The 23,623-nt window shown below is 39.6% G+C and overlaps 1 protein-coding gene across 3 annotated transcripts in view; it reads left to right on the top strand.

The window, feature by feature from the left end:
- The first annotated feature begins 7,987 nt into the window (after nt 1-7,987).
- RAVER2 (ribonucleoprotein, PTB binding 2) overlaps nt 7,988-23,623 on the top strand; it is an 83,475-nt gene continuing 67,839 nt past the window's right edge. For 2 of the 3 annotated variants that reach the window (XR_649051.3, XM_009209933.3), the window contains exon 1: nt 7,988-8,579. Coding sequence is in view for 2 of the 3 variants with exons in the window: in XM_009209933.3 (XP_009208197.1) it covers nt 8,316-8,579 (264 nt within the window). In the remaining variant the exon portion in view is untranslated. The remainder of the gene's footprint in view (nt 8,580-23,623) is intronic. The other variant, XM_003892002.5, reaches the window with a different exon arrangement.

The following is a 23,623-nucleotide window of genomic DNA, read 5'->3' on the forward strand; positions in this document are numbered from 1 at the left end:
TGTCAGGAGACTTATTTATAATGTAGGGATAATAATACGCACCCCAAACAGTGCTTGTGAGAGTTAAATATATGTAAATCACCTAGGAAGACAACAAATTTGAATTTCCTGCTAAAATCTTCCCACTATCGGAGGATGATTGCTTCTGCTTCTGGAGAAAATTAGAAGGTTTAAAGTTTATTGAACTTTTTTTTAAATATGTCACTCTCCCCTATTCTCTCTCCTTCAATAAACACTCCTGTTTATGGAAGTTGCTCTCATTCAAAGGCACCAGGAGCTTCCTAACGGCCAAATCCAGTGATCGTCATGCGCCGCTTAATGACGTTTCAGTCAACAATGAACCACATGTAGGATGGTGGTCCCATAAGATTGTAATGGAGCTAAAAAATTCCTACCACCTAGTGAGGTCTCAGCTGTCCTACAGTCATAATACAACGTATTACGCATGTATCTGTGGTGATGCTGGTGTAAATAAACATACTCCTCAAGAAGGGCCCCAGGCAGGTCCTTCAGGAAGTATTCCAGAAGAAGACATTGCTGTCATAGGAGATGACAGCTCCATGCCTGTTATTGCCCTGAAAATCTTCCAATGGGACAAGAAGTGGAGGCAGAAGACAGCAATATTGATAATCCTGCTCCTGAGGAGGCCTAGGCTGTTGTGTGTGTTTGTGTTTTAAAAACCACTTAAAAAGTAGAATAAAGAAATACATTTGAAATAGAAAAAAAGCTTACAGAATAAGGATATAAAGAAATATTTTTTGTGCAGCTGTACAATGTGTTTGCTTTAAGCTAAGTGTGCTACAAAAGATTAAAAAGGTTACAAAATTTTTAAAGTTTATAAAGTAAAATAGAGTAAGCTAAGTTTATTATCAAAGAAAGAAAATTAAAAAAAAATAAATTTAGTGTAGCCTAAGTATACAGTAGTTATAAAGCCTACAGTGTACAATCATGTCCTAGGTCTTCACATTCACTTACCTCCCATCACTCACTCACCCAGAGCTTCCAGTCGTGCAAGCTCTATTCATGGCAAGTTCCATACACAGGTATGCCATGTTCTTATCCTTTATATATTTGCTGTATTTTTTCCATGTTTAGATATATTTAGATACACAAATACCATTGTGTTATAATTGCTTACAGTATTCAGTAGGGTAACATGCTGTACAAGTTTGTAGCCTAGGAGCAATAAGCTACGCCATATATCCTAGGTGTGGAGTAGGCTACACCATCTAGGTTTGTGTATGTACATTCTGTGATGTTTGCACAGCAGTGAAATTGCCTGATGATGCATTTCTCAGACCATATCTCCCTTGTGAAGAGATGCACGATTGTATCTCCTTTATAGTCCTCATTCTATTTGTCCTCTCTGCTGCATGAATGTATTAACACTCTCCTTGAAACCTTTTGCTTCCTTGGCTTCTCTGAAGTCACTCTTTCTTTGTTCATTTCCTTTTTTCCCCTTAATTTGGGGTTTTTTAAATAGTGGGTATGACACGGATTGCAAGGTAAGTAGCAGAAAGCAGTGAATGGTAAGTTGGTTCTGCTTCTGATCCAAGAAGGAAGTCAAAGACATTCAAGGTCAATACTGTGAAGACACAGAAACCAAGGAGGTGACGTGCCAGAAGCTATCATGGGAAGCTGGGGCCAAGGATTAGGAGCTGAACACCAATAAGGTACGAGGCGACAGGAATACAGAGAATAATACCTAATGTAATCCAACTAGTTTTGCCTGACATCTTTTTCATTTTTACCTGGCTCTCATTTTGTGGGCTGGGCACATAAACAGTACAAGCAGAATCTTAACAAAAGTGCCAAATACTTTCTACTTCCTTTCCTTTCTTAAGTTGGTCCCTATAGTCCTATTTCTTGGACTTCTCTATCAATCTACAGACTTAGCTTGGATGATCTCATCCAGCCTCATTTTTTTTAACTACCATGTTCTCCTACAGTTTCTAAACTGTCTTCTGGGTCTGGCCTATTTTTTTTTTTTTTTTTTTGAGACAGGGTCTCACTCTATCACCTAGGCTGGAGCACAGTGGTGTGGTCATGGCTCACTGCAGCCTCAACCTCCCAGGTTCAAGCAATCCTCCTGCCTCAGCCGCCTGAGTAGCTGGGACTATACGTATGGGTCACCATGCTAATCTTTTGGGTCTTTTTAATCTATATGTCCTGCAATATTTGAAGCTCAGATGTCTAAATCAAGTTTAGTAACATGACTTCCTAAATTGCTACCTCTTTCAGTTGCAGCATCCACACCCATGCAATCTCTTATATGAGAAAGCATAATATAGCATTTTATTTGCTGACATCCGATAGCTCACCAAGAGTTTTATTTTTTTTTTTATTTTTGTACAGATAGAGTCTCCCTTTGTTGCCTAGGCTGGTCTCAAACACCTGGCCTCAAACGATCCTCCCACCTCGGCATTCCAAAGTGCTGGGATTAACAGGCATGAGCCACTGGGCCTGGCCTAAGATTTTTAAAAATACTTATTTATTATAATTATTAATATTTCAACATGACCGACTTTTGTCTAGCCCTTTTGCTAAGCACTCTGCTATCCCTTTATAGATAGTACCTCATCTCGGCTGGGAGCAGTGGCTCACACCTGTAATCCTAGCACTTTGGGAGACTGAGGCAGGCAGATGGCTTGAGCTCAGGAGTTTGAGGCCAGCCTGGGTAACATGGTGAAACCCTAACTCTAAAAAAAATCAGTACATGCCTGTAATCCCAGCTACTTAGGGAGCTGAAGCAGGAGGATAGCTTGAGCCCAAGAGGTCAAGGATGCAGTGAGCTGTGATAGTGCTACTGCACTCCAGCCTGGGTGTCAAAGTCGTCTCAAAAATAGATAGATAGATAGATAGATAGATAGATAGATAGATAGATAGATAGAATCTCATCTAATCTTCATAACACCCTTTAATGATAGCCTTATAGGTTTTGTTATCATCTCTGTTTTAGAGAGAAAGAGTCTAAGGCTCAGCACATTTAAAACAGTCTTTCATGCTTTAAATATTAGGTTGGTGCACAGGTAATTGTGGTTTTTGCCATTACTTTAAAGCAAAAACCACAATTACCTGTGCACCAACCTAATTGTTGTTCCAGTTACACAAAATTGAATTCAGGTAGTTTGACTCTAGATCCTGCTCTCTCGTCACTATATTCTGATGCTTCTTTGCTCTATGTGTTTTTCTCAGAAAAGTCTCACAGATCCAGCTCCTTCTCTGGCTACAGTTACACAAGGTTACACACCTGGGCTCCAAAAGCAGATGGATTTGCATTGGAACCCTGGGGCCCCTGCCTGCTGTGTGACTTCGAACAAGGCTCCTGACCTTCCTGACCTTCTCTGCCTTTGATTCCTCATTGGTAAATAAGTACATACTAGCAACATCACAGGTTGGTTGTGAAATTACATCACAGGTTTTAAATGAAATAATACAAAGAAAAAGGGAATGAATAAAAGCTTAGCTAACCTACGTAAAGCTCTATATTTATTATTATTACTCTATGCCAGTATAAGCCCTTAAATGTTTCTACTGTGTTTCAAAAGATTTCTAACTGGTCTCCCTAACATAAGAACCAATAAATTCATTGTCTTGATTGTCAGAATTACATTTTAAAATGCCAAATCTGATCATGTCACTTCCCTGCCACAAAGCCTCTAATGTTCTAATTCTCTGTTTGACCGCCTTTTATGCCATACTGAAGTATTGACTTAAAATGGAATCAACTTCTTTAAACTGGAATGACATCTTCTACCTTTCTCGTTTATTTCCTGCTGCTCTCCCAAAAGAACTATAGTCTTCATAAACGCCAAACTTATTCTTCCACAGACCTACCAGTCCCTTTGAGGCCTTTGGGCCTCTTTCTGTTTCCTGTTTCAGTACTTGCCCCATTTCATCTAGAAAACTCCTACTTGTCCTTAAGACCTAGCTCCTCATAATGGCTTCCTCTAAGTCAAAATTGAACGCCTCTCTGTGCTGCAAAGAGTACTTTATTCACAGCGTTTATGACACGGAATTTACAATTACAGAATTGCAATTACTTTCCTCAGGGAAAAGTCCATTCCCGAATAAAAATCAATCAAATCCGGTGTGTTGTTGTACAGTGTCTGGTACATTATAGACATTCAACAAATACTGCTAAATGAATAATGTGTACTGTTTATAGTTTACAAGGTCTTTTCACATACTTAACTTATTTTCATCATATTATCATAACATATAAGCATAAGAGTTTGGATACAAGAAGCTGTTGTTATTACTGTTATTATTAAACTGAGACTTAGTAAACATTTCTAGTGTTTTCCCCAATTGCAGAACTTTAAAAATACACAAAAATTACCACCAATATTTTAAAAAATAAAGGCTAAAGCTAGCATAGGGCTCATATTTTAAGAACACGGTCATTATATAGATCATGATAATTACCTGCGGGTATCGGTAAATATATTGCCGCTTGATAATTGTACTCCACTTCAAATTCAGATTAGAGTGTTCCTTTAGTATGCCATGGAAGCAGCTATTTAAAGAGTCAGGCTAAGCCTGGAATGCGAGGAACTCTTTGGAATTACAGTGGCATTCCAAAGTCTTTGCAGTTTCCATCCATTTCTTTTCTGTGGCAATAACAATTAATTCAGTTTTAAATTATTTTTAACCAGTAGATTCTGCCATTTCCCCTAATTCCTTGAAAACAGTTGAGCAAATGTAAAACATACTTGATTTGAAATCCAGGGCAGTGTTTATCAAAATGTGAGTAAGGACTCATTAGTGATATGCAAAATCAACTGTGTAATTCAAGCAATTTAAAAACGGAATAGAATAGAAAAGAATAGGAAATACTAGAATGTGCTACATGATGTAGGGGTGTGATGTTTTGTGAAATCTTCATTTCGATTGTGTGTGTGTTTACTGAATTGTGACATAAAATATATTTCCCACTGTGGCATATATTTCCCACTAGATTGGGTCAAAAAAGTTTGAAAGCCACTACCCTATACAATATAGCAATATTGCACAAGGAGTGGGATCAATTCCAAGTAGTCACTTAATAAAATTGGTTTAATAACTTGATAACATTGTAATCATGTCCCCATTGGGGCCAAAGCTGTAATTATATTACCATAACCCCCAAAACATAATCAACACCTGATTCATTCACCAGACTTAACCTCAAATAACATTTAATTATTTCCAAAAATTAAACCCATCTCTAAGAGGTGACTATTTGCTACCACAGAAACTATGCAGAATAATTTGCCATAGATTATAAAGTCAATTCCAAAAAAAGTACTTTGGGGCTGAACGCGGTGGCTCACGCCTGTAATCCCAGCACTTGAGGAGGCTGAGGCAGCCAGATCATGAGGTCAGGAGATCGAGACCATCCTGGCTAACACGGTGAAACCTCGACTTTACAAAAAATACAAAAAATTAGCTGGGCATGGTGGCACATGCCTGTAGTTCCAGCTACTCGGGAGCCTAAGGCAGGAGAATTGCTTGAACCCAGGAGGCGGAGGTTGCAGTGAGTCAAGACCACGCCACTGCACTCCAGCCTGGGCGACAGAGCAAGACTCCGTCTGAGGGAAAAAAGAAAAGCACTTTGGAAAACATTTGGAGCAAAAACAATCACTAAAGTTAGATTCAGACCACTATCCGTTTGCATGTTTATTATATTTAATTATAATCATTGCATAATTTTTTCTCAGTGAGACTTAGCCCCTATTGTACAAGAGCATTATTTTACTATTTCTGTCTTCTTAGTGCCTTTATATATGTATTATCTAGCACACAAGGGACATTTAATAAATGTCAAGGAGGTGGTATTCATTTGGAATATATACGTTGTGAAACATAATGAATGACACAAGGTTACAGCCTATGCTAAGGCTATTCACGCTTCTTTAAAGAATGTACTTTTCAAAGTCTGTCAGCTCTACAAGGTAGGGCTTTATTGGAGTTTAAAATGTATACCTTTTAAAATCAAAGGAATACAATTTAAAAGCAAAATGATACATTCCTTTGATATTAGAATATCATGGATGCAAGCAGAGAAATAAGTGCTATCATACAATGCTTGTGATAGGTAAAACTGAGGTAGTTTGGAAATACATACTAAAAATCTTTAAATATGTTTACTCTTTGATGCAGAAATTTTGCTTCTAGTTCTTCATTCTATGGAAAAGTAATGATCTTCAATTATGCATAGAGGGTTAAACTGAGTGCTGTTTACTATAGATAAACATGTCTAATACTAGGAAATAAGTGAATTATTTAATTCAATAGAATAATATGCAGTCATAAAAACCATGGTATTCAACTATATTGGCATATAAAGGGATTTAGGAGACATACTGTAAAAACCAGAAAACAGAGCTGTAAACTACAGAATATCTTTCAAAAACATTTTTATGTAGTAATAGTCACATAATGAAATTAACATTTTAAAAGTGAATAGTTCAGTGACTATTTAGTACGTTCACATTATTGGGCTACTGCCACCTCTGTCTAGTTCCAAAACTAGATTTTCATCATTCCATAAGGATGTTTGCGCCCATTATCTTCTCTTCCAGCCCTTGGTAAACACCAATCTGTGTTCCACTCTATGAATCTACCCATTCTGATATTTTATATGCATGGTATCATACAATATATGACCTTTTGTCTCTGGCTTCTTTCATTTAATGCTTTGGAGTTTCGTCCACCTTGAAGGGGTCCTTAATTCCTTTTCATGGCTAAAAATATTTCATTGCATATATATATCCCACATTTTGCTTCTCTGTTCATCAATAAATGGACATTTGGGTTGTTTCTACCCTTTGGTTATCAGGAATAGTAGTGGTATAAAAGGGTGTACTGCAGAATATCATTTTAATGATACAAGTATTAGCAGCCATTATTTTTGCGTGGACGGATTACAGGTGAATTATTTTATGCTATTTAGAACATTGGGCTTTGGAATTAATCAGAACAGATTCCATTTCCTCACGTGTAAAGTGAGGAAAACAAAACCTACGTAACTGAATGATCATGAAGAGTAAACAAATACGTATATGTAAAGCATTTAGAAATGCGTGGTTGGGGGGAGCACATGGTAAGGACTGAATGTGTAGTATTAAAAAAAAAAACTTTAAAACATCTTTTTTTTTTAAAATTAGCGTTAAAGTCTTTTATTTTATTTTATTTTATTTTATTTTTGCTAATGTACTTGTATGCTACACAATTAAGATGCATGGTTGCCTTCGCTGATGGTCATTTGGGCTAGTGCCAAAAGTTGCTGGATTGTTTGATCTGATGACATCCGTTTGACTAAGTATAGTTCTACACTGTAACTCTCCCTCCAAGTTTCAATTAAAATAATGTTCCAAGCAGCGTATTCTCCAGCCCCTCTGCCACAGCTCCTTTTCCATTCTAGTTTTTGTTTCAGCATCACTTTCTATGTTGCAGACGCCAACTACCCAGGTTTTACATTTTAGGAACCGCATGACAGGGACAGAGGGACAGGTGAAGGGCACAGGCTCTCTCATACACTGCTAGCAAAATACATTACGATCAGGTTTAACCAAACACATAAAATTTCTCCCACAATGTCCCTCTTTTTACTCCCCAGAAAATCTCATTGTAAACTCAAACTTTGCCAAATATGCTCATCTTGAACTCAGCAGAAGGGTTTTCCGTCGGGAGCCAGCCGGGCTGCGGGAGGCGCCCTCCTGCCACCCCTCCAGCCCCACCCCTGGTGTGGGAAGCCCAAGTTCGCGCCCGCAGTCCCCGCAATCCCTGGGCCGCCCCAGCGCGGGAGTTTCGAGGGGAGCCGGGGGAGAGCTGCGGCGTCACGTGGGGGGCCACCCGGGGACAGACGCCTGGGGCTGAGTCGCCCGGCGAAGCCACCGCAAAGGGGCCGCAACCCCCAGAGCTCGACCCTAGGCGTTCACGAAGGCCTCACGGAGAGGGGGAGCCCGCCCGCCCGTCCGCGCCCGCACAGGTGTTCGGGTTGCGGCGCCCGGCCCCGCCCGCGGACCCGCGAGAGGCGGGCGGGGGCGCGCCTGTACGCCGGGGCCGGGGGCCGGCGGGGGAGGTTCCCGCGAGGTGGTTCTCGGGCTCCTCCTCGGCGCCTCAGGTTTCCTCTCTCCGCCAGCCGGCTGCTGGCTGCGGCGCCGCCTCTCTCTACTCCCTCCTCCCTCCTCCCGCCGCCCCTCTTCCCCGCGGTTGGGCCCACTCTGCGGCCTCTGCCCGCCTCGCCCTCCCCCGGGCCTCCTCCCGCTTTCTCTCTCCGCTTCCCCTGGAGCCTCCCAGGAGTCCAAAGCCGCGGGGCGCCCGGGAAGATGGCGGCGGCGGCGGGAGACGGCGGCGGCGGCGAGGGGGGCGCGGGCCTGGGCAGCGCGGCGGGGCCGGGGCCGGGGCCGGGGCCGGGACTGGGACTGCGCGGGCAGGGCCCCTCAGCCGAAGCGCACGAGGGCGCCCCGGACCCGGCGCCCGCCGCGCTCCCCCCTGAGGAGGTCGCCGCACGGCTGCAGCGGATGCGGCGGGAGCTGAGCAACCGCAGGAAAATCCTGGTGAAAAACCTGCCCCAGGACAGTAACTGCCAGGTACGGGGACGGTGCTGGGGGCGACGCGTCCCGGGGGCGGCGGGGCGGCGCTCCGTGTCCAGGCTGGGATAAGGGGCGCCTCAGAGCGGTCCTGGGGAGTGGTCGGCTCCCTCGGTTTGACGGAACTCTTGGGGTTTCTAGCCTGCAGACGCCCTGCCAGGGAGTGGGGCAGATTGGGAAACTGAGGCTCTGAGAGGCGAAGCGGCTTCTCCAAGGTCACGGTAATCAGGGGCTGCTGCCTCCAAGTTCGGCCCGCTCTTTCCTTCTCCTACGGCCCGTAGAGGAGTAGGAGGAGAAGGAGAGTGGAGGTGAGTTGTGGAGCACACATTTTACTGGGGGTGGGTAGTGGGGGCGGAAGCTTCGGGACCACTTTGACAGGAGCGGGGGCTCCCGCGTAGAGTCCCCGGGGCTCGGAAGTGCCATAGGGGGGCAGGGGCACGAGAGAGCTGGGAGTGAGTTTCGCTGCTGTTGCAGCAGCACTTGACCAAGTTTCTATGAAACAACTCAGTCTCCTCAGTTTGCTAAGGCCCCAGAATAGAGTTATTGCTGCGCTCCTTGGAGCCTTGAAGCCGCCTCCTGCTATGCCAAGTACAGTACTGGAGGATTTGTTCCTCAGTAACTTGGATGAGATTTAAAGATAGCGACTCTGTGTCTTTAATCCAGATTAACTGTTGCTTTTAAGATTAGAAACTCTGCATCTATTTAACTTTTTTTTTCTTTCCTGATTTCAAAAGCTGCATGCGCATTATAGGAAAGCTAGGAAAGACAGAGAAGCACAAAGGGGAAACACAGAAATTACCCATATTTCTGATACCTAAAGATAACCATTGTTATCCTGGGATGTTGTCCTTTTCTCTTTTCCTATGCATATATATTTTTATTTTACCAAAAACATGAAATCATTTCTTTGATTCTTCAGGATTTCTTTGCTGTCTGGATGTTCACACATGTTTCACATATAACCTGAATTTATATATTGCACTGTGTGTGGTGGGCTATCCTGGTAGTTGCGGATTTGGGCTAACTTGTGTAGTTCCTCCTGTAACCGGATGCATGAAATTGCAAGAGGGCTGGCTATTGACAATTGCGTGGCAGTTCTTCCATGTGACTTATAAAATAATGAGACCAATGCCCCATTACTATGTAATGAGACCTTACTTAGCCCTTCACAATAAATATGAACATATAACCTTATAACCCGTAGGCATGAGGGGGTATTTTGTTTCAAAATGCAATGTCTGTCAATATTGTTTATCTCATCTGTCTTTCAACTCTTTCCATTCCGCCATGGTCCACTTCCCATCTGTCAGGTAATGTTTTGTGATACTACCTGTTAAGGACACCTGCAGTGGACTGATTTCTTGGAAGCAGCCTCCCCTGCCTATACAAATAGAGGACTGCAAGGGAGCTCAGGAAGGAGGAGGCTTGGAAGAAGCAGATGGCATTTTTTAAAAAACAAATTTAAAAAATAGCAGCTCTTTGTATAGACAGTCTAGGAGAAGAGAAATAGAGAAGTATCTCAATGTCTTTGTAGAATGTCAGCTGTTTTGGTTATCACAATTCCTTGCATTAATTCTAAAAATATTTAGACCCCAAATTCAAGACGTTCTGTCTATTCTTGCTTTGCTGTTGGTATCTTTCTCATTTCCCTTCGCAATAGACATGAAAAATATACCAAAGGGTCTAATAAAAGGAACAGTTTTAATTAGTGACAGAGGCTTTCTGATAATTACGCTGGGATTTGTATTTTTCAGATTTCATCTACTTTTTCTTAAACTAATATTTTCATGAATATGTTCTGCATGATTTTTTTTGGTATTTTGTGTTTTAACAATTTCCCTTAATTATAATGTCTGCTTTTTCTTATGACTGTGTTTTACTGTCAACTTACTAATGAAAGTTTAACTTTATTTTATTTTGTGTCTTTTTGCCAGTAAGGCCTACATAAAATCACCTGTGCTAAAACTACGTATTTACCCTTATGAAATCGTTAATAGGGTTTTTGTTCAATCATTAAGTAATCAGATATTTTTGAAATACTAAGTTCTTGTTCTTTTCCAGAAGAGTCTGTGTTTATTCATTCATTTCTTTCTTTCTTTCTTTTTTCTGAGACGTAGTCTCACTCTGTCACCCAGGCTGGAGTGCAGTGGTGCGACCTCAGCTCACTGCAACCTCTGCCTCCCAGGTTCAAGTGATTCTCCCTGCCTCAGCCTCCCAAGTAGCTGGGATTACGTAAGCCTGCCACCATGCCTGGCTAATTTTTATATTTTTTAGTAGAGATGTGGTTTCGCCATGTTGGCCAGGCTGGTCTTGAACTCCTGACCTCAGGTGATCCGCCCGCCTCGGCCTCCCAAAGTTCTGAGATTACAGGTGTGAGCCACTGCGCCTGGCCTCATTTCTTTATTTTAGAATATCACTTTAAGGATCAAAGACATTCATAACTCTAGTTCTCAAACTGTATTTATGTTTCTAGAAAATACTGATTAATAACTTACTAGTAGAAACCCAATAATTTCTTCTTAACCTTTGAAATATATGGGTGTTTTCTTTATTAAATGTAGTTTTCATAAATCTCAAATTTTGTTTTATTTTTTGTATAGCAGATTTATAATAGCATCCCACAACTTTATAGTTCCTATAATTAAAAGGCACACTGAAAGTATTATTTTTAACTGGAAGCTTTTAGAGGTATGTTTATCAAATACCTTATAGAAGTACTGGCTCTAAAAAAAACTGAACACCTTTATATTAAGTTCTCAAAAGCTTTCTCACTGAATAATTACTGTGCATTCAGTCAAGCCCTGTCTGGTCTGCCTAAGCTTTCTGGAATCTTCTTGGCCCTCTTTGTTTTCACAGCCTCAGCTCTGGTTCAAGTCCTTTTCATCTCTTGTTCACTGTTACAACTTTTCAGTTTGTCACCTACCTTCATTACTGTCCTGTTTCTTACATTTTAGCTCCTTCTGCATGCTGCTTCCCTTGAGGGATACTCCCGAAGCACAAATCTGATCATGTCACTCTCCTGCTCATAAAAAAAACTTCTCCTCAAATTGTCCTTAACAGTAAAGAACAGTGAATCTGAATTAGACTGTTGCAAGACTGAAATTGCTTTGAAGTTTTGTATTCTGTCTGAAAATTTTATATTAATTTTATGTTCTATTAGTAACATTGAATTTAACATAAAAACAGCATTTAACTCCCAAATTTTTTTCATAAACTTGACATGGAAAATGTACTATATTTGACTTTTGTTTTTCCATATTTCTGTATTACTGTGGAGTACTCAGATCTCAGTTTGAAAAGCATGAAATGATAGGACAGCAGTTTAAGATTTTTAGGCTTTTTGTGACTTGGCCCCTGCCTACATTTCCAGTCTCATTCCTTTTTAGTTTTTATTTATTTTTTTTGAGACAGAGACTTGCTCTGCCACCTGGACTGGAGTGCAGTGGAATGATCACTGCTCACTGCAGCCTTGACCTTCCAGGCTGAAGTGATTCTCCCACCTCAGCCTCTAAAGTAGCTGGACTACAGGCATATGCCACCATGCCTGGCTAATTTTTTAAAAATTTTTTGTGGAGACATGGTCTCTCTATGTTGCCTAGGCTGGTCTTGACCTCTTGGACTCAAGTGATCTTCCTGTGTTTGCCTCCCAAAGTGCTGGGACCACAGGTGTGAGCCACTGCACCCAGCTATCAGTCTCATTTCTGATTAGTCCCGCATTGGATTCTGTTCGTTTCTGATTAGTCTTGCATTGCATTTTTTGTTTGTTTGTTTGTTTGTTTGTTTTTTGAGATAGATTCTCGCTCTGTCACCCAGGCTGCAGTGCAGTGGTGTGATCTCGGCTCACTGCAACCTCCGCCTCCTGTATTCAAGCAATTCTTCTGCCTTAGCCTCCAAAGTAGCTGGGATTACAGGTGTGTGCACCACGTGTGGCTAATTTTTGTACTTTTAGTAGAGATGGGGTTTCACCATGTTGGCCAGGCTGATCTCGAATGCCTGATCTCAGGTGATCCGCCTGCCTCGGCCTCCCAAAGTGCTGGGATTACAGGCGTGAGCCACCACGCCCAGCCACTCCTGCATTGGATTCTATTCCACCTTTATCAAACTACCTAGATCCCCAAGTACCTCATGCCACTGTGATTTGAATATTTATACTTATGTCTTTGTTAGTGTTTTGGAATGTATTTATAGTGAGTAATTTATACTGAATAATATAATTATTTTTAATGAATCATTTATAGTCAATAGTGATGTTGCAAACACTGGTTCCTATTCATAGCCATTGTATATGTGTGTGTCTGGTCTTTTGCAACTGAATTTAGAATTTTGATTAGTTAAGGTAATGTTTTAATATTTTTTCTAGTATATGTGTTATTGTATTTCTGTAAATTGTATTATAGTTAACCTGGTTCTGTTTCAATATCGTTGTCATTGGGATTTCAAAATGGAGAAAACAGGGGCATTTGCTTCTTAGACTGTTTGTGTTCCCTTAGGTTTTTTTTCTTACAGGTCTTATGTGTGTGCATGTGTTTTGTTTTTGTCATATTGTTTACCCTAAAATCTGGAAGAGATTCTGTTGTGTAATTAGAAGACGATGTGAAGTGCTTAGGGCCAACATTCAGGATCAGTAATAGAGGAAGCAAAACATTCTATTGTCTCACTTTGGATATTATAAACTTACATTTCAAAGTACTCTAATATGATAGTTAATTTGAGAAGCTTGATGGTGAATTCACAGAGATCCATTTGAAATCATAATATTACCAAATAAGCACTTTTTAGAATCACAAACCACCAAATGTAAGAAACTCTAGTTAATCTTTTTTCGTAATTAATTTTTTTTCTGCTCTTTCTTTTTCTTTTCTTTTCTTTTTTTTTTTTTTTTTTAACGAGACAGAGCAAGATCGCTCTGTCTCCGAGGATGGAGTGCAGTGGTGCGATCCTAGCTCACTGCTGCCTTAACTCCTGGGCTCAAGTGATCCTCCCATCTCAGCCATCTGAGATGTTGGGACCATAGGCATGCACCACTGTATCCAGCTAATGTTTTTTAATTTTTTGTAGAGACACAGTCTCTCTATGTTGCGCAGGCTGGTCATAATCTTATTTTTAAAAACTAAGTATTCCTGTTTGTTTTTTATATCAGTATAGGAACAATAGAATTACATATTTTATGTCCTTTAACTGTGGGATTTAAAAATTTGTTTTCTCTAACAATATATTCGGTAATTATTACCTCTTTTAAAAATAGGGCTATTATTCTCTACTTTTTTCCTGACAATATTGGGGTGTTTTCGTTTTGAAATTATTCTTTCTTTAAAATAAAAATGCCATTGCTTACCTCCAAAAGTTACTTTTCTTAGTGTATACTATGCAAAAATTATCTATTATATTTTCTTTTCTAATGTAATTAAACATAATTGAATTATGGGTTCTACTTCTTTTTCATGTGTTTTGTTATCCTATTCTCAATGTAACAAGAACACTGAAAGCTGTTAGGGAAATGTACTTCTAGATTTCTGGGACACCACTGCCTCCTTGAGTTTCTAGTTTTGGAAGAAATTCTTGAAAAGTGTTTCAGAAATGCTGTTCTCTGCTATGAAAACACATTCAAGAAGAGGAGGAATACTTTGTGGTTAGCATCAAAATGCTGTGTTAACAGCCATTCCAAAGAAATCTCATGTCATCTATAGGTCATTTCCCAGTTAATGACTGGGTTATGCTTAGAAATTCTTTTTTGAACTTGTGACATATTTTCACATAGAATATGGTAGATAGTATTTAGTTTTCAGGTTAGCATGTTAGCCTCTATTTAAGTTATGATTGTTTATTTAAGTTATGATTGTAAGATTACACTAAGTAGTACGACAACATCTAACAAAGCTCCAGCTTTAAATGAAGTCAACTCTGATCAAAGGCTGTTACTGCAAAACGGCTTCCTATTACTGACTACCTGAGTTTTGTCTCTTGATTCTTCTCTTTGCACTTATTCTTCTTTCCTTGTGGACAAAAAGGTTTTGTTTTTTGTTTTTAGATACGGGGTGTTGCTATGTTGCCCAGGCTGGAGTGCAGTGGCTATTCACATATTCATAGGCACAATCATAGCGCACTGCACTGTGGCCTCAAGCTCCTGGCCTCAGATCCTGTGCTACCAAGCGCAGCCTTGATTTTTTAAAAATGTTTACTTTATTTTCTAATTTATTTTTTATTTTGAATTTAATTTAGTTTTTTAAAAAGCTTTATGCTTAGCTTTCCTTGCTCAGCTAAAACAGGCAAACCAAGGAATATTAAAATGTAAATAAAATTATTCATAAATTTTTAAATCCTAAAATTGCTTATCGTGTATCTCGGCTGTTTGTATTTTGTTTGCCTAATTACATAATTGCCTCACTCTAAGAGGATAGTATGAACTGAGAGGGGTAATAAGTGAGAAGTCGGAAGATCAGATCACTAGAACATTTGCCTATGCAGTACTGTATATTTTGGCTGATGATTATGTGCAGGATAGCCCTTGGTTGTTGTGCTGAATAGCTTCCATTTGCTATTCCAGATCTATTCTCCACCCTTCTCACCCCCTCCTTATCCAGGGAGGCTAACCTGTACTGTAGATTGCACCAACAAGGCTCTCTTATCCTCTGTTTTGTGGTTGCACTTGGCCAGAGCCACTAGTAGGGGATCAGAGGATTGAGGAGAGCAAGAGTGGAGCATTTATTGACCCAGCATTTATTCAGAGGTGACTGTGGGTTGGCTGCCTCCTCTTTAAAGGTGGGTTTCTATCCAGTGGCTCTCTCCATACAGCCCAGCTCTCCTGGTTATCATAACCATTCTTCTTGTCTCCTTGGGCCCAGGAGGAGTACAAGAATGTTGCTAGCCTAAGATTTCTTCAAATCTTTGTAGATAGTCTCTTTTAAAAGTTCTCCCCAATTAGTTTCCGAGCATGTCTTCTGTTACTTGCTGGGGCCCTGATTCTGTTGCCTACTCGGTCGCTTTTCTTCCTCTTGCCTATCCTAGTCGCACCCAGATTTCCCCTTGAAGACCTACCTCTTTTTTAGCAACTGTCTGATTTGGGTGGATTTAATCTCTATCCCCATCTGTAGGGGTGACATAAACGAAAGAACACAGTTTTCCCTTTCCCTAGAGGGATTGGTTAAAAGATGGGCAATAACCCGGACCGAAGCCCATCAGTCCATGATAGTCCCTTGGTCATGGTGATTATTTCAGCCTGGCTTAGCAGAGAAACTTAGGACTTGTGTTTGGTTGTTAAAGTAAGTGAATCTCTTTCTCTCCACTGAATATGAATGCAGAGACATATGACTCTGGCTGCAGCTGACAGACATTAAGGGAGCAGACACACAAAGGAGGACTGACCTGGTGGGGAAAATGTAGAGAAGCTGAGCTGGAGCCCTGATCGAACTATATCTGAAACTTAACCTACCTCTGGACTTCATATATATGCAAGCCACTAAATCCCTTTTATTGTTTCACTTATTTCAAGTTGGATCTTTTGTTACTACCAACCAATAGTATCCCAAATTAACAGGCTGGAGTGCTGTGGCAGAATCATGCCTCACTGCAGCATCAACCTTCCTCCCTTAAGCAATCCTTCCACCTCAGTCTCCTGAGTGTCTGGGACTGCAGATGCGTGTTACCATGCTGGCTAGTATTTTGTATTTTTTTCTACAGAGGGGATTTTGCCATGTTGCTCAGGCTGGTCTCAAACTCCTAGGCTCAACCAATCTGCCCTGCTTGGCCTCCCAAACTGTTGGGATTATAGGTGTAAGCCACCGTGTTTGGCTTTTTTTAAAAAAATATTTTTTGTTTCAAACAAATCCCCACAAATAAGTTATCCTACCCCATCTTCAGACAACTTTCTTTGTTATAAAGGTCTTATTTATATTTAATATATAAAATTTATTCACTTGAAGTCTTGATCCAATGTCTACCCTCTGGCAACATAGAGAATTTACAGTATTCTCCCTTTTAACTGATAACTTAAATTCCTTCAAATGAGTAGTTTTTAGGACATGATTCCAAGTTTCCTCACCATTTTGTTTATTTTTCTCTGAATACACATCATTACCACTTTGTCTTTGTGTCTTTTAAAATATGGTACCCAAAATTGAGTATGGTAGTCTAGTTGAGATCTCCCTATAATCCCCAGCCAGAACAAATTTCTCTTTCCTCTGGATGTCTATAATAACAATAACCTTTGTTTTTTCGGGTGCCTACCATGGCCAGGCACCATACTTAGAATTGTTTTAATATTATATTTAATCCTCATTTTAAGACTGTAAGATTGGAATTTCTTATTCCAATTTTATTGATAGAGAAACAAAGATGCAAAGTTGATGTCAAACAATTTGCCCAAGATCATTCAACTAATTGGTGGTAGAGTGGAGAACTGATTCTGTTTGATTCCAAAGCTCATATCCTTATCTCCCATTGTATTATAATTCCTCTGTATGCAGCTATATTGTTAGTGTTTCAAAGGGCAAGGATCGGGTAGTGTTTACCTTTGTATCCTCAATGTGTCACTTAGAAACTGACATACTGTTTCAAGAGAAATGTAAAAGAAGCAGACTACTCCCCACCTTGTTCTAAAATGCTCTACTTCCATTGATACTTGTGACCCACAGCACACTCTCAGGATTGATTTGTTAAATAAATTTTGCAGTGTAACACTGTTAGCTTTTTTGGCAGGGAACTCTCTCCATTCACTTATAATTATTCAATCAGTCAACTGTTTATAGCTTAAGAGTCTGTTGAAAGCTATAAACCCTCTCTCCAAGAAAGTGCTAATATTCATAAGCACGCAAAATTTGCATATTATTTCAAGGGGGTATGGATCTCTTCTAACTTATCCCTGATCTCATTAGGGAATTGTAGACCCTAGGTTGAAAAGTGCTGTTGCAGGCCAACAAAATTTTAGTCATGTCTTTGGGACTTTACCTGAGTAGGGACCTTTTGGGCAGATCCGAAGCTGTTGCTTCAGGAGAGTTTTCATCAGAAACTTCTGTAGGCCACATTTATGCATGGGGGTTTGAGTAGTGATCCTCTCTCTGGGCAAGAATATAAATCAGGCTCAATAATTTTCTTTTTAAACAAATCAGCCATGCTACTTCATATTTGATGCAAAAGCTTATTTCTCTCTGGTCACTCAGCAGCCCACAACTGACGTTTTAGGTTCTGTGCCTTGCCCAGGGTGGATGCTCAACAAAGTAAATTTTTAAAGAGATTTTCAAGAAGTTACAATGTAATATTTCCTCCTTAACATTTATTAAGAGTCAAACATTGATGCAAAGAATGTTTCTCTTTAAAACAAATCAAGAATATTGTCCATTCTGTTTAATGTTTTCACAATAAGTATTTCTTTATTTCTTAGCAAGAATATAAGTTTCTCTTTTGTTAGATTTTAGGGATGCAACTCATTGTGAGCCCCTAAACTTGTCTTCTAGGTATTTGGTGCTTAATTTTTTGTTTATTTGCTACTGTTATCTTTAGGTTTGTAAACTTATTTCATACTTCCCTATGTTAAGGCATTTTCTTTGTGTGTTTGAGGCTTACTGTCACATTTTTATTTCCATGTGAATGCCAAAAATAGCATTAGATTCATTGAAATTTGTTTGAATCTGTATTTGTACATGCTTTCATTGTCTTTCTTCCTGCTACTCTCTCATGCCTCTACCGTACCCCACCCTATCTGCTCTACCCTTGGACAATTGGTTTTTATCTTTCCTCAACCCACTGCCGTGATTATCTGCTCTTAGTTCCTGGCTTGCCTTTATTTCCTGGACTTTGGATGTTCTATTACCCTACCAGTTTAACTACTTGCTTTCGATTCCAAGTAGTCTCCATTTCTCTGACTTTATGCTTCGTAGTTTTTATTTTGTTTTGTTTTTTGCAGCCAGAACTAGACTAGAAAGTGATAGCAATAAACAAGAACATGTGAATCTGGAAAGTTTTACATTTTGAAATAATCTCAGACTTCCAGAAATGTTTTAAGTATAGCGTAAAGAACGTTTTCCCCCAGAACTATTTGAGAGTGCTGACCCAATGCCCAACCACCCTGAATACTTTATTGTGTATTTCCTACAAACTAGGACAACTTCCAACATAACTACAGTGCTACCCTCAGAGTCACCCTACTGCCTCCCAATCCTCAGATGCATTTAAGTTTTGGCAGTTGTCCCATCAATGTCCTTTACAGCGAAAGGATTCAGTTCAGATCACATATTGCACTTAGTTTTTATAGAATGTCTTTCCATTTTGGTCTGTATGATGTTTCTTCATGATTAGAGTCAAGTTGTATGTCTTTAGCAGGAACATCACAAGGTGGTACATGTTTTACATTTGTCTGATAAAGTTCACTTTGATCACTTTGATTCCCTTTGATTAAAGTGGTGTCTGCCAGGCATCTCCATGTAAAGTTTTCCACTTGTAATCAATAAGGATTTTGATGGGAAATGCTTTGAGACTGTTTAAGTGTCCTATCCCCCTTCAAGCATTCAGTTTATTCATTTATTTATAACAATATAGGCTCATGGTTTCCTATATAGTTATGCTCCATTCTTATTACCATTACTTATTTTGATGTTTTGTTTTAGATTTGGACAGTGGAAGCTTCAAGTTGGCCCCTGTGTCTTCTTATTGAATAAGCTTTTTATTTTGGAGTGATTTTAGATTTGCAGAAAGAGTTGCAAAGATAGCACATAGAGTTCCCATGTATCCCTTACCCAGTTTCCCCTGATGTTACATCTTATATAACCAATGTACATCAGTCAAAACTTAGAAATCAACACTGGTATGTTATTTTAACTAAATTACAGACTCTATTTTAGATTTCATTAGTTTTTCACTATGTTCCATGATTCAGTCTGAGACGCATCATTGCACTTAGTTATCGTATTTCCTTGGTCCCCATTCTGTGACACTTTCTCAGTCTTTTCTTATCTCCTATGACCCTGATGGTTTTGTTTGGGTATCTTTTAGAATGACCCTTAATTTGGGTTTGTAGGAGGTTTTTCTCAAGATAAGATTGGGGTTATAGGTTTTGGGGAAGAATACCACAGAGGTGAAGTAGCTTCCGATGACATCATATCAGGGGGTACATGACATTCACATGACTTACCGCTGGTGATGTTAACCTTGATCATTTGCTTAAGGGGATGTCTGCTAAGTCACTCCTCTGTAAAGATACTATTTTTCCTGTTCACTGTTCTTTGGAAATAAGACATTAATTCCAGCATACACTTAAGGGAAGGGTCCTATGTCCTTTTGACGTGTCCCCAGCATTCACTGAGTATGTCCTTTGTTTTCGACACAACAGGACATTGCATCTTATTTTGTAGTTTCTGTGCTCCAGCCATAGAATCAGCGGTTTCATGAAGATGCCTATTTTAGACTGAATGTTTGTGTCTCTCTCCAAATTGATATGTTGAAGCCCTAACCCCCAGTGTTACAGTATTTGGAGATGGGGCCACTAAGGAAGTAATTAAAATGAAATGAAGTCATAAGGGTGGGTTCCTGATCTGATAGGATTAGTGTCCTTATAAGAAGAGACACCAGAGAACTTGGTCTCTGCACTCATACACCAAGGAAAGGCCATGTGAGGACATAGTGAGAATGTGGCTGCCTGCAAGCCAGCCAGAAATTGAATCAGCTGGAACCTTGACTTGGACTTCTGGCTTCCAGAAATGTGAGGAAATAAATTTCTGTTGTTTAAGCCACTCAGTCTGTGGTGGTATGTAGGGTAGCTGAGCTGTTTGTTGCTGGGTCTGAAGATGGAGTGGGCATGGGCAAGGATGTTAAAGCAGTTTCTAGGAGCTGAGAGGGTCTTCAGCTGACAGCCAGCAAGAAAGTTAGTTCAGTCCTACCACCACAAAGAACTAAATTCTGCTAACTACCTCAGTGAGTGGAAATGGATTCTTCCTTAAGGCTTCCAGATAAGAGCCTAGCTTGCCTGACACCTTGATTTGGCCCTGGGAAACCCTAAACCGAAAACCCAATGGGGCCTGCCTGGACTTATGATCTACAGAACTTTGAGAGAATAATAGGTATTGTTTGAAGCAACTTAATTTGGGGTCATTTGTTGCACAGTAATAGATAACTAATACATTATTATATCCAGGTGATACTTGAATGAAAATATTAAATATTAATATTTAATTAAATATTTATTAATTAAATACAATTAAAATTTAATTAATAAATATTTAATTAAATTTTAAAATTAAATATTTAATTAATTTTAAATAGTTAATTTAATATTTAAAATTAAATATTTAAATATTGGAAAAGAGATTGTGATTTATGTACGGTTATTCTTTGGGATGGATGACTATCTAAATCTATCTCTTGGAGATTAAAGCCCTCTTTCTTGGGATGTCTGCAAGCAAAAACTGCTGAGAACCTTTTATAGCTAGATACGTAATGCTAATTAATTTGAGGTATGTAAGTATTTTCTTTTGAAGAAGTGAGTTATGAATTAGGTTAGTGTAAAGTAAGTATATTTTCAGGTTTTTAAAATTTTGTATTTTTTATTTTTTTGAGACAGAGTCTCACTCTATTGCCAGGCTGGAGTGCAGTGGCGCGATCTCGGCTCACTGCAAGCTCCGCCTCCTGAGTTCACCTCATTTTCCTGCCTCAGCCTCCCGAGTAGCTGGGACTACAGGCACCCACCAACACGCCCAGCTAATTTTTTGTATTTTTAGTAGAGATAGGATTTCACCGTGTTTAAGCTAGGATGGTTTCGATCTCCTGACCTTGTGATCCACCCGCCTTGGCCTCCCAAAGTGCTGGTATTATAGGTGTGAGCCACCGCGCCTGGCCTATTTTCAGGTTTTTTGAGCACTCTAAACATATATTGGTTTATGTTAATATTGTAAAATAATCTCAGAAAAAAAGATGCTGCATTAGAGTTGATAAAGGTAATCTATGGAAACAAAATGTCATACATTTAACAAATATCAAAGGTCTGCTTTCTGCTAGATATTGTGCTGGATGTTGGAGATCTGTTTATGCACAAGGCAGATATGTGATACTTGCCTACAATCTTATGAAAAGTGTAAGTATATAAACAGTTAAAATATGGATGATAGCTGCTGTAGAAGTTGTGATGTGGGAAAAAAAATAGGCTATGGAAACACAGATATTTAATCCAGACTTGAGAGGTGCAGTGACTGGTCGCATGGCGACAGCCTAAGTCAAATGCTGGGAAGCTACTTGCTGGGAAGGCTGAGAAATATAGTTGTTATTGGGCAGCCATGTGTTCAGCTATATGTTCTTTCACGTGAGAAAGAGAGAGCCGTCTGTGCCTTTCCTTCCAAACCCTTCTCCCAAGGGAGACAACCCCATATCAACTTCAGAGTCCAGAATCTCTGGGTGATGTACGTTCCACGAACCTTTAATTTAAGACAGAGGAAGTCACCTGAGTCGTGGGGAGAGAGATGGTAGCTAAGGGAAACAAGGGGAAGAAAGGGATGTAGAACATCCATGGCATTAGTAGTAAGATGTACCAAGACCTAAAGACAAAGAAAAGCATGGCCAAAATTAGTTCACTGTGGCTGAGGCATAGAGTTTGAAAGGGTTAGTGGTAAAATATAGGGCTGGCACATTTAGCATTACTAGATGATTGAAATTGTGTAGGCCATGTTAGGGAATTTGGATTTTATTTAATGGGATATATTTAAACAAAAGAGTGATGCAATGAGATTTCTAGCTGTCAAAAAGTAAAATTATATTGTTTTTGCTTTTAACTCCAAGGAATTGGCATAGACATCCCAAATGTTGTTCTTACCCCAATTCCCATTCTAAGATTAGGAGGCCAGTGATGCAGTGAGCTTTAGGAATGTGATGGAAATGAATATTTTATAGATTTTATTTTTGTAATGGCAATTCTTAAGATACACCACTGTACAGTTATGTTTGCTGTAGAGTCTGTCAACTGAGTTTGAATTACAGCTCTGTCACAAACTGTCTGTGCAAGTCGCTTAGTTTCTCTATGTCTCAATGTTCTCATCTTTAAAATCTGGATGATAAAATCCAGCTTTAAAATAAAATTCTTAAGGTTGTTAGGATTAAATGAGATAATGTCTATAAAGTGCCTGGGATAAAGTAAATAATCAGTAAATGATTGTTTTTATACTGCCAATAAAAAGCTGAAAGTTTATTAATTTATTTTAGGCCAAGTCAAAATGTTCTCCTGGCAAAAAGTTGGTATTGAAGTGAACTTTCCAGCCAAAAACCTGCATTGAAAGCAGTTAAAAATTTAGCCAAGTTAAAATTGATACCACATCCACTCAGCCAACATCATATATGATAGGACTGTGTTGGGCCCCCTCAAAATGCATTATCTAGTGTGGGACATCCAAATGCAGTTTCAAAAGAGGGGGAAGGGAATATATAGGCTTGGAGCTTGGGAGAGAAGTTTGAAGTGGAAATAAGAGTTTGGAGATTTACTGTCATGAAGGTGAGATTTAACTTATCTCAATGGGTGCAGAAAAAGCACTTTACAAAATTTAACACTCATACATCATAATACTTACAGCAAGCAGGAATAGAAAATAATTTCTTCAGACATAAAGATTATCTAGAAAAGCCAAAGGCAATCATATTCAATGGTGAAAGGTGAAATACTGATAGCTTTCTCTCTGAGATTAGGAACAATACAGGAATCACTAGTTTTCAAGTCTGTATTAGAAATCCCGGCTAGCACAATACACCTAGATAAATAAAGTTTAAAGATCTAAAACAAGATGTAAAACTGTCTATTTGCAGATAACATGATTGTATATAGAAAATAAAAAAGAATCTATAAATAAGCTATTAGAAATAAGTGGGCCAGGCTCGGTGGTTTACACCTGTAATCCTCGGACTTGAGGAGACCGAGGCAGGTGTATTGCTTGAGCCCAGGAGTTTGAGACCAGCCTGGGCAACATAACCAAAACCCTGTCTCTACAAAAATAAAAAATAAAAAAATTAGCTGGGCCTGGTGGTGGCACATGCCTGTAGTCCCAGCTACTCAGGAGGCTGAGGTGGGAAGATCACTTGAG

The sequence above is a fragment of the Papio anubis genome, chromosome 1 (genome assembly GCF_008728515.1).
Source record: "Papio anubis isolate 15944 chromosome 1, Panubis1.0, whole genome shotgun sequence".
Taxonomy (NCBI): Eukaryota; Metazoa; Chordata; class Mammalia; order Primates; family Cercopithecidae; genus Papio; species Papio anubis.